This window comes from Bufo bufo, chromosome 4, assembly GCF_905171765.1.
Source record: "Bufo bufo chromosome 4, aBufBuf1.1, whole genome shotgun sequence".
Lineage (NCBI taxonomy): Eukaryota > Metazoa > Chordata > Amphibia > Anura > Bufonidae > Bufo > Bufo bufo.
Genome location: NC_053392.1, coordinates 69,543,249 through 69,555,771, shown reverse-complemented (window position 1 = coordinate 69,555,771; position 12,523 = coordinate 69,543,249). Strand labels below are relative to the sequence as shown.

The 12,523-nt window shown below is 42.9% G+C and overlaps 1 protein-coding gene across 1 annotated transcript in view; it reads right to left on the bottom strand.

Moving 5' to 3' along the window:
• VSNL1 (visinin like 1) overlaps positions 1-12,523 on the bottom strand; it is a 161,629-nt gene that overhangs the window by 83,121 nt on the left and 65,985 nt on the right. Inside the window, exon 2 of the mRNA XM_040427360.1 lies at positions 6,502-6,670. Coding sequence (XP_040283294.1) covers positions 6,502-6,663 — 162 coding nt within the window. The 5' untranslated portion in view covers positions 6,664-6,670. The remainder of the gene's footprint in view (positions 1-6,501; positions 6,671-12,523) is intronic.

The following is a 12,523-nucleotide window of genomic DNA, read 5'->3' as shown; positions in this document are numbered from 1 at the left end:
TGTGTCCACAGATTACCTTGCCCCTGATTAACAGCCCGCCAAAGCCGCGTTGTACACGTCGGCGTTATCACATGTGGAATGCGCAGTCGCGCTTCAATACATTTGCATTACCGGATGTGTCGATCGTCTCCATGGTGACTGACGGCGCTCGTACCTTAGACCAATCAGCCATCTCAGACTGATGCTGACGTCAATAGTTGTGCGCCCATTCAGCAAACGTCATCCGAATGCGCACATATGTGCGTCGGTCAAGCGTATCACGTGATTATCCACGTCAAGTGTCAATACAGCGCAAACGTCAGTGGCATGGTAACGAAGATACATCCCTGGGAGAAGCTTCCTCTAGCAATAAGTAATCAGATTTATATCCAGATAAACAAAATGTACATTAGACAATTTCAATCCAACATGATCCAATATGTACATACCCAGTATAGTCATGTGATCTGCAAAAAAATTAATATATATGCGGCCGTACATAACATGTACTAACACTCATGGCAATGGTGGGAAAGGTGCACATTACATCATATCTGGGAAGCATCGATCACCAGCATCACAGATGCAGATAATGTAACACATATACATTACATATTAACATATTGATAAATATAATATATAATTTCCCTGCAAATAGGGAGTAGATCCCAAAGGAGTGTTTTACATATATCTTAAAAACATGATGTCCCTATACCTAGCGGACATACTAGCTCCTCATATTAGTCAATGGACGTGACATTGAATTCTATATTTAGGCCAAACGGTTGTAGGGACCTAAGGGTATGGATCCATTTAAGCTCCTTCCTCCTCAGGATTCCCTTTCTGTCACCCCCCCCCCCCCCCGTCTCCCTCCCCGTTTCAAATATCCTACGCTATCAATAGCACGGAATCTCAATTGATTAGTGGAGTGCTTGCATTCAATAAAATGTTTTGCAACAGGTTTATCAAGTGCACCCTTTCTTATTGTACTTTTATGCTTGTTGATTCTTTCCCTCAATTCCATCGTGGTCTCGCCCACGTATATCAAGCTGCACGGGCACTGTATCATGTATACCACATCAGTGGATCTACATGTATAGTGTCCTTTAATTTTGAACCGTTTTCCACTGTAAGGGTGTGTAAAACCGTCGCCTTTCATGATGCAACTGCAGTTGCAGCAGGAAAGGCAAGGGAAATTACCATTCCTCAGTGGTGCCAACCTCTTCTGTCTTTCACTATCCTTGCCCCCGATGTCGGCTTTCACCATTCTATCACGCAAATTAGGACTTCGTTTATATGCCATCATTGGGGGAACCATAAATTCAGTGACTGTGGGCAATCCTTTCTGCAGGATCTGCCATTCCTGTCTAAGGATGGTCGCGATACTTCCACTGTCACTCCCAAAGACGGACACAAAAGGAATCCGAGGGGTATCCTGTTTCTGTGGCTTTCTTGTGAAGGTGGAACTGCGTTCAATAGATACAATTTTTTGTTTGGTACGGTTGATAAATTTTTTGGGGTATCCCCTCGTGGTGTGGCGATGGGGTCCAATGTGGCCCCCACCTACGCAAATATCTTCATGGCAGAGGTCGAGGATCGGCTGGTGTATCGCTCCAAATTTTCTGAGAGGGTTCTGTGCTGGTGGCGCTACATCGATGACATTTTCTTGGTCTGGACGGGTACTACATCAGAATTAAATGAATTTCACGTGCACCTGAATTCGGGGGTCCGGGACCTGCGGTTCACTGTGACACATTCTGTCCGTGAGCTGCAGTTCCTGGACGTCCGAATTCTTGTGCAAAATGGGGAGATCTTTACTGACCTCTTCCAAAAACCTACGGATAGGAATACTTTGTTGATGTATGACAGCAGTCACCCTCAGAATATGGTAAACTCCCTTCCATGGAGTCAATTACTCAGGTACGGCACATTGTATCGGATGATACCCAATTTGGTTATAGAGTTGATGAAATGTGCAATAAGTTCAGCAAGAGGGGATACCCCAAAAAATTGATCAACCGTACCAAACAAAAAATTTTATCTATTGAACGCAGTTCCACCTTCACAAGAAAGCCACAGAAACAGGATACCCCTCGGATTCCTTTTGTGTCCGTCTTTGGGAGTGACAGTGGAAGTATCGCGACCATCCTTAGACAGGAATGGCAGATCCTGCAGAAAGGATTGCCCACAGTCACTGAATTTATGGTTCCCCCAATGATGGCATATAAACAAAGTCCTAATTTGCGTGATAGAATGGTGAAAGCCGACATCGGGGGCAAGGATAGTGAAAGACAGAAGAGGTTGGCACCACTCAGGAATGGTAATTTCCCTTGCCTTTCCTGCTGCAACTGCAGTTGCATCATGAAAGGCGATGGTTTTACACACCCTTACAGTGGAAAACGGTTCAAAATTAAAGGACACTATACATGTAGATCCACTGATGTGGTATACATGATACAGTGCCCGTGCAGCTTGATATACGTGGGCGAGACCACGATGGAATTGAGGGAAAGAATCAACAAGCATAAAAGTACAATAAGAAAGGGTGCACTTGATAAACCTGTTGCAAAACATTTTATTGAATGCAAGCACTCCACTAATCAATTGAGATTCCGTGCTATTGATAGCGTAGGATATTTGAGAAGGGGGGGGGGGGTGACAGAAAGGGAATCCTGAGGAGGAAGGAGCTTAAATGGATCCATACCCTTAGGTCCCTACAACCGTTTGGCCTAAATATAGAATTCAATGTCACGTCCATTGACTAATATGAGGAGCTAGTATGTCCGCTAGGTATAGGGACATCATGTTTTTAAGATATATGTAAAACACTCCTTTGGGATCTACTCCCTATTTACAGGGAAATTATATATTATATTTATCAATATGTTAATATGTAATGTATATGTGTTACATTATCTGCATCTGTGATGCTGGTGATCGATGCTTCCCAGATATGATGTAATGTGCACCTTTCCCACCATTGCCATGAGTGTTAGTACATGTTATGTACGGCCGCATATATATTAATTTTTTTGCAGATCACATGACTATACTGGATATGTACATATTGGATCATGTTGGATTGAAATTGTCTAATGTACATTTTGTTTATCTGGATATAAATCTGATTACTTATTGCTAGAGGAAGCTTCTCCCAGGGATGTATCTTCGTTACCATGCCACTGACGTTTGCGCTGTATTGACACTTGACGTGGATAATCACGTGATACGCTTGACCGACGCACATATGTGCGCATTCGGATGACGTTTGCTGAATGGGCGCACAACTATTGACATCAGCATCAGTCTGAGATGGCTGATTGGTCTAAGGTACGAGCGCCGTCAGTCACCACGGAGACGATCGACACATCCGGTAATGCAAATGTATTGAAGCGCGACTGCGCATTCCACATGTGACAACGCCGACATGTACAACGCGGCTTTTGCGGGCTGTTAATCAGGGGCAAGGTAATCTGTGGACACAGGCATTCTATTATATGTTGATTTATCTTGATGATTCAAAGGGGCGTGTATTTTATGTGTGGGGGGTATATATATGCCTATGGTTATTGATGTCATTAGGCTTGCCAAAGACTGATTCTCAGTCGAAACGTTGCTGTACTGTGTCTTGAGGTCGAAATAAAAGAAAATTGGATGTTACGAAATGCTGCCGGAGCCATCTCTTCTTTTTTATACCTATCCTCTAGGTAGGTCATCAATATCTGGTGGGGGTCCGACACCCAGGACCCCTGCCAATGAGAAGGCACTGGTGCTCGCAATAGTGCTGCGACCTTCTCTCTGCTCACCAAGCACAGAGCCGTACATTGTATAAAGGCTGTGCTTGGTATTGCAGCTCAGGCATATTCACTTTTATGGGGCTGAGCTGCACCTAGGCCACGTGACCAATGAACATGACGTCATATGGCCTAGGGAAAGCTGGAGAAGGCCGCGGTGCTACTGCGAGCACTGGTGCCTTCTTAAACAGCTGGTCAGAGAGGGTCCCTGGTGTCGGACGCCCGCCGATCAGATATTGATGATCTATCCCAAGAACAGGTCATGTTAAAATATCTCGGAAGACCCCTTTAAAGCCCATTTATCTCATTTTGCTTGTGGATACCTGATTTCGCCAGAACTTTGTAAACCTAAAGTAGTTTCAGATCAATGGCCGTCTATGTCTACGGCTAACAGAACAGGCGTGGCTCATTAGGTTTAGTCCCTCTATGAAGCCCAAATGTCTTAATGCTACCCTTTAAGACTGGAAAGTGTGCTAATCTTTCTTAGGACCCATTTACACGACTGTATTTATCTTTCCGCATTTTTGCAGATCAGATACTGACCCATTCATTTCTATGAAACCGCAAAATCCACGGATAGCACACCGTGTGCTATCCACTTCCGTATGTCCGCATAAAAGATAAAACATGTCCTATACTTGTCCGCAAAATGCGGTCCGTGGTCTCATTCAAGTCTATTGTTCAGCAAAAATGCGGATTGCATTTTCCGTACGCAATCTGTATTTTTAAAAATGACATCAACACCATTCATTATAGAAAACAGTCCAGTAACGTCCCTTAAAGTCCATACTGGGTTTCGTCTCAATGGGCCTCATGTATAAAGAAGACTGAAGACACAAATACAAAAAATATATATAATTGTGTCCCATAGAAGCCAATCGGATTCCAGCTTGTATTACTTAAAGGGGTTGTCCCACGAAAAAATATTCTACAGCTTTCAAACCAGCACCTGGATCTAAATACTTTTGTAATTGCATGCAATTATAAATTTTGTAGAGCCGCTGAGTTATTCAATAAAATTTATCTGTATGGCGCCACCTGCTGTTTGTTTTTTTCTTATTTCTTTGTCCTGCTCCCTGAGATGGCTGCACATGCTCAGTTTTATTCTTCAACTGCCTCCTGAGCTGTGATTGGGAGAGCTTGAACACGCCCCCTGAGCTGTGATTGGGAGAGCATGGACACGCCCCCTGAGCTGTGATATGGAGATATCTGAGGCAGGAAGGACACTCCCCCTGAACTGTCGGTTTGGTATAAATCTAGCAGAGCAATGAATGTGGAGATCTCTGGATCCATGTGAGGTACAGGGCTGGATCTAGCTTTGTTAGAAATAGATTGTCATGTACTATATGATGTCTGATTTTCATTTTTTACATTAGTCATGGGATCACCCCTTTTAAGTGCTAGAAAGAAAGCAGAAGCAATGATCTGATTGGTTACAGTGACGGACAACCCAATTTACATGTATGGATCAATACCTTTTCTGGAACGTGCATTTATGTAATATATATAACATGGGTTTTCTACAAAGATTCTAATAACTATAACTTGCATTCAACTTGTCACTTTGTTGTGATTTGTAAAGAGCACATGTCAGCAGGATCGACCCTATTAAACCACACATGCGACCTGGTAGGGTTGACCCTGCTGATTACAACATCTGTCTTGTAAAAATTGGTTGTGGCAGTCCTGAGAAAAAAAAAATATACTTTTATTCTTTATTTAAACAAGGACTTTGGTGCACTAAGGAACCTGGCCACGCCTCTCGGTGCAACGAAGCTCTATCTTGCATAAAGAATTAAAGTATCTTTTTTCTCAGGAATGCCAAAACCTATTTTCACAAGACAGGTATCATTTTCATAAGCAGAATCAACCCTACCAGGCCGTATGCCTGATTTAATAGGTCGATCCTAATGACAGGTGCTCTTTAAGTAGTGGTCTCGTGACACCCCTTTTCAAAAGTGAAGGCAGCTTGTATTAGCTGGGGAAAGCTGATTTCAGGCATATATTGGCCTTACAGCTACTGACAAATAATAGTCCATGTAATGCATGAATGTGCTGGGGCGGCCAGGGTGCTAGATGCTCCTACAGAGTGTCTCTATGCTCTGGCACATACAGGGGGGTCCTAAGAGGGGGACCTCTTTCTATGATGCTCATGTGCCCTAATAGGGCCCTTTAAGGCTAGGGCTCCATGATGACTTATGGTTGTAAAATCTTGTCTGTCTCGCAAGTTCAGGGCTTCACTATGGGGGAAAAAGTTACATGACAACTGCAAGATTTTTGACACGGATGAAAAACAGAGAAGATATGAGAAGGTTCCTGCAAGATGTTAGAGTAAGTTACAGTGGGCCTTAAATTTAAAGAGGCCAAGAAACATGAATAAGGCAGCATGAATCATTGGACTGCAAAGAAAATATACCATTGGGCTTTGCAAATAGATAATATAGACAAGGTATGTACAGACAAAAAGTCTGAAACACGCACGGACTAATAAGAATCTTGATCTGAGAAGTTTGTCCAGAACATCTTGAGTGTTGTAAGTGAACTGCTGAAAACTAACAGCCATTCAAGTGGAAGATGACGTATTTCTGAAGTCAGGCACAATGTTCCTTGAGGTTCTTAAAAGCCACTTGTTTGGTTTCAGATCACACCATGTCTCATGTGGATGACTGACCGATCTATCTCTGGTGGGAAAGACAGGAAACGTGACTCATACATAGAGTTGGCCTACCTTTACGTAGAGTTGTTGAAACTCATCAAGATTGAGTCTTCCGGTTGGACAGTCCTTAAGGAAACCTTTATACCACTGTTTCAGTTCATGTTCATTAAACTCTGTGCTCTTCACCAGATCTTCCATCACCTCTGGGGCAAGTTTGCTGTTCTGTTTACCCATTGTGGTTCTAGAAAAATAGAGAAAAGTAAAAATAAAAAACGGCCCCGGTTCCCCCATTTGACTACATAATATGGACATTTTGTACAGTACATGGAATTCACCATTCATAAGGATTTTACTTTATTACCCTAGTGTAATCACCTTTGGATATCTCCACATTGGCATCAAGACCACATTAAAATTAATAGGAATGCAAAGAGGTTCCCAACACAGATATTGATTGTTCCACCTTTAGGCCTCTTGCACACGACCGTAGTGCTCTCGTGGCCATATTCCGGCCCACATACGGCGGGTCCGCAATACACGGGGCACCAGCCGTGTGCATTCCGCATCACGGATGCCAACCCATTCGCTTGAATGGGTCCGCAAAACTGGAGATGCAGTGCGGAACGGAAGCACAACAAAGTGCTTCCGTGGGGTTCCGTTCCGCAAAAAAATAGAACTTGTTCTATCTTTTTGAGGAACAGACGGATCGCAGACTCCATTCAAGTGAATAGGTCCGCAATACGCATGCGGCTGCCCCACGGTCGCTGCCCGTGCATCGCAGACCGCAGCTTGCGGTCAGCAGCACAGGCACGGCCAGCACACGGTCGTGTGCAAGAGGCCTTAGAGTCAGCAGAAAGGAGGTCCCTCACAGGTTGTGGAGATTTTAACGGGCATGTGTGTGGCACTCCCCATTTTATTTTATAGCATTTATGGCCAACTAGGTCATGCGGACAGATGCAGTGTTGGGTATGATGAAATCAGTGATTATGAATAATTTGGGGGATCATTATTACACGGGTGCATGAAGCTCATGTAAAATGCATTCATGTCACAAAGGATAGTCCTGGTGGTGAGGGAAGGTTTTCATTTTTTCCTTAAAATTTGAGGAGCCTTTAATTTTTACTTACTGGGACCCTGACGGTGTTCATCATTAAAACCGAAAGCGCTTTTCTTCCTGCCCAGTGTGATGGAGACTCTAAGCAGCGCCTTTAACATAGATGTGAATAGAGCCCTAACAGTCTTTGTATTTAGATCACACATACCAACACAGAAGATCTGAAGTGGAAGTGATGGATGCTTGGAAGATCACAGATCACCTCTTCCAGTTATTCCTCTTTGCCCACAAGTGACAAGCAGACATTCCTGATATTATCATGTCCAGGGTCTTTATGGCAGTGGCCCCAATGCTAAACACAATTATCACGTGTGAGATGGCAGGTAATAGATGTGTGGCGCAGAGGGGAGGGAAGCGGAGTACCCTTCCACTAGGGAGAGGGAGGAGTGGTGACCCCTGGCTTACCTGGCACCTGGCTGCCCTGACGTCCCTAGACGGGCTGCTAACCCGTACGCCGATCACGTGCCTCGTCCCTGACTTACCCTGGAAGAAGCCCTAGGTAATGAGTAGGGCGGTGGGAGCACTACTCCTCACCACTGACACCTAGGGTAACAACAGGGAAAGGACAAACAACACAAACACAATAAACAATCCCCGAAGGGAGACACCAACAACAGGAGTGAACCGGAGATCCAACAGTTCCAGTTCCAACACCTCCACAGCAACTGTTGTTCACCTGATGTCAGAATAGAAGAAGATCTGGAAAGAAGGTCTATATCTGGCAACAAGAGAAGCAGAAAGGAAAAGCTACAGATTCCTAAATGGGATAAAAAAGGATCGCAAACCTAAGCAGGAAAACCTGGACCGGAATCCATTCTCACCCCTAGATCATGGAGCTATCTCTTGAAACCGAGTGAGTAGCCACCCGCAGCGATAGGTCGTTACAGCCTCGTGACAACAATGCTATTTCCCACCACACTTGTCCCATATGTGGATGATCTCCTCATCCTTAAACAATGTCCAACGGCGGATGCATCCACCATGTTCTCAGAAATCTGTATTGGTATCAATGGGAGTAACAGAAACATGCTTGATCAGATTAGGGGTCTCCCTTCTCCCGATAGGTGGAGGTCCCATAGGTGGACATGTCATAAGTTTAAAAAGTGCAATATTAAATGTGGGTTTGATTGTCCCTTTTAATGACAGATGAAGATACAAAAATGAAGATGGTAATTATTATCTGGTTCATAAACAAAGAGAATACAAAATAAAAATAATGAAAAAAATAAATAAAATTAAGATGAGAGGCGGCTTCCGTGACTTACTCGGGAAACATCCTTAAGAAGCTGTCAGTCTGAAATGCGTGGCTGTCGCCAGAGAAAACAGCTCATTTAAGAATCAGTATTTGTGCTTCCAACAAACAATAAATCTTTGAAGTGTAACACAATGCTGCATTATGCAATCCACAGAAAAATAAATCTCTTTGTCATGATTTTCTTGAATACCAGAATATTCCACATAAATCTGCAAATAATGCCAGTCCCTATCACTGTCTCCCGCGGATCAGCTATTTCGGGCAGTTGTCGGAATTGGAAGTTACAAAGTGGATTGAGTCGGAAGCAGAAGAGTCTGTCCACTGTGTAGGGTATTGCAGCTCAGGTCCATGCTCCTCAACTGCTTTTGGAGCTCTAGGGACATCCCGTCCATCGTCACATACACTGCTGCAGTCATTCACTGCCTTCAGCAGTGACGTGTCCCCAAGCGGCATATGACCCCAGGGCCCAGTGAATGGCTGGGGCAATGAATGTGATGAAACGTCTCACATCCGGTGCACAGAGAGCCCTCTGGAGTTCCTGTGTTTAGGGTAGTGGGTTTGTTTTTGAAGCCTGAGAATAAAAATTGCTCTAGGAGTTGGACAACCCCTTTAAGAAGCCCTGCTCTCAATTAAGCACTGTTACAGCATGACCTACATACTTCAAAAAGGTACTAAAAAAATAACCCAGGCCGAGAAATGTCCTTTAATGAATGGATGGCTTACGATGTTCTACCTTCTGTCAGAGGTGCCCTGTAATATACTCAGATCGAGAGCCTGGAACTCCCCAGAGTCATAAACATCAAACTGTATTAATTTCCAGACTGCTTGTAATGTCCCTCATATCATCCATTTAGTCGCTGGATATCCTCGTTAAGCCTAAAATCATTTGTATATTGGCCATCAGCCAAACCTGACTTCTACTAGTCCGTACCAACACTAAGAAAAATGTAAGCACCTTAACAACTGTGTCAAAGGGATTGTTCTAATTAACCACAAATTCATTACAGGAAAGACTCTTCCTCGCTTCCCGTCTGATCACATAATTGCGCAAGTTAATATCTGACAAGACAAGAAGAAGGGTCGAGGTCTTTTTTTATAGGGAGGACACAAAATATCCAGCAACCTCAACATTGGGAAATTACCCAGGCAGTATGAAGCCCTCTAATCCTTACAGCAAAAGGCATATGTACCAGATAGGCAACCCTATATGCTAGAGTCCCTGGAGAGAGGATGCCCATTGTAGGATAGTCTTTCCCACATTTTAAAAGGTGGTGAGAACCTGCACAGGGTCTTCATATGTTCTGTTAGCAAACATGGAAGAGAAAAATGTACTTAGGTCAAGAAAATAGGATGGAGACACCAGAACCTCCTTTCCAGGTGCTTAGGAATTAGGTGGCTTCCAGCAGCACCTACAAAGAAGCCTCATTTTATCTTTGCTATGGGTCTTCTATGTATATTAATAACACGGAAAGAGAGAATGTACTTGAGTCATGAAATGGGATGGAGCACCACGACCAGGCCAAGACCTGACTGTCCAGGCAGTCAGTGGCGTGGTGGTGTCAAGCAGGTACTTAAGTCGTACCTTTGTTATGGGTCCTTCATTGTCTATGTACATCAACGCAGCATTACATTTTGGATAACTACGGGTGGTTTGGTTTGGAAAAACACATTTTCACACACCATTTTACTTAATTCAAAGTTAACAGAAGAAGGGTCAGATCTTCCAGAATGTCCATCAATCAGCTAGTGCAAGAAAATCCAAAGTAACAGGTGCACATTCTTAAAGCTAACATGCAGACAGCATCAATCACTTAGAGCAGACAGTAGCTTCAAAAAGTGTCTTTGTGCTCGTTACGTGGACAATCTACTGATTTCTAAGGACACAATGTAATTCCTCAATTCTCCTGTGGTGCTGCTGCAGGGAAATTGAGCACTTACTGCCAGACAGCTCTTAAGAACACAGATGATCTATGATCAGGTTATTTTCAGGAGACCTTTCCCCAAAAAATTGGACGATATTTAATGTTAATCACAGCCACAAAAAGGTTCATCTAACCATCAAAGCCTTTATGTGAACAACAGAACCCATACTTTCTTTTGCAGAGCTGATAAACAAGCCATAGACCCTATAAGGCTCATATAGATGCCACAACCCGTCAGCGCTCATGCGGTAGCTCCAGCAGTGCCCTTATACTACATATCATATACTCCCTTTCATCTGACTGTTGGAATATAAAGGGTTAATGCTGAGAATCATTTTAATTAGAGATACCTTTCCCTGAAGTTACTGTATAACAATCTCAGTTTTAATATAAAAGGACTTAACTGGATATGAGATCCAAATTATACTTGAATTTGGTGTTATCTTGTCATCCTTTATTCAATAAAGTCCATTAACATTAGCACAGCTGGGTAGTGTTATCATGGAAATTGTCAGATTCCAGCGAGTCTTCGAGGTGGACTAAGGGTTCTCTTCGCAATTTCCTTCAATCATAATACTTACACTGTAATAAATATGTCTTATTGTCGCCTCGGGCTTGTTAGAGATTTTCATTCTCCAATTACAATGATGATCATCTCTTAAATTGGCCTGCTTCTCGTATAACTAATCAATGAGCAGCAGCCATTCAGACACAAGACCAGGCTTTAAAGGAGGAGGGGGGAGAGTAGATCTCCTTGAAGATGCGGCAATAAACCTACATACGGTATAAGGACATTTTGACATGTCAATCAGGGCAGATTTTAATGCAGATTTCAGGTCATGGTTGGCCACTGAAAACAACAGGAGTTGTGGAAACCGATGATTGAAGGATCATTGATTCCAAAAGAGAGGTTGCTGAGAAAAATCATCTCTCCATGCTTTAATGGGGGAAGTAGATCCCCTTGAAGATGATTTATTAAACCTTCATAAAATATAAGGACTTGTTAATAAGTAAATAATGCAGATTTAAGATCATGGTTGGCCACTGAAAACAGTGAAAGTTGTGGAAAACAATGGTTGAGGACTTATTGATTCTAACAGAGTGGTGGCTCATCTATCCCTTAAAATTAATGATGGGACCCGTTGTTGACAATGGTTGGGGATCAATTGCTGGGACCACACCACTGTAACCTACCAAATACCAGATCCTGTTCTCTGTTGTGACTATGACAGGGAACAAACTAAAAAACCATCATGTCATCTAACATACACTAGATGTCTATAGATTGACTACTGATATTGAGATCTACTTCATTCGAGGAGCCACTTCAAATTTTTTAGTGGTTAGACAATAAGACTTCAATAAACATTAAAGGGGTTTCCTACTCAATAGATGATACATTTATAATCATTGGGTGCTCCACCACTTGGACCTCAACTAATAACCAGAATGGAAGTAGATCCCCTCGAAGATGCTTTATTAAATCTGCATAAAATATAACAACATATTGATAAGTAATTAATGCAGATTTAAGATCATGGTTGGCCACCAAAAACAGCGGAAGTTGTGGAAAACAATGGTTGAAGACTCACTGATTCTAACAGAGCGGTGTCTCATCTATACCTTAAAATGAATGATGGGACCCGTTGTTGTTGACCATGGTTGGGGTTCTATTGCTTGGACCACACTATTGTAACCTACCATATATGTACTGATCTTGCCCTCTGTTGTGACTATAACAAGGAACAAAAATCATGTCATCTAAAGTACACTAGATGTCTATACATTGGGGTCGACAAACTA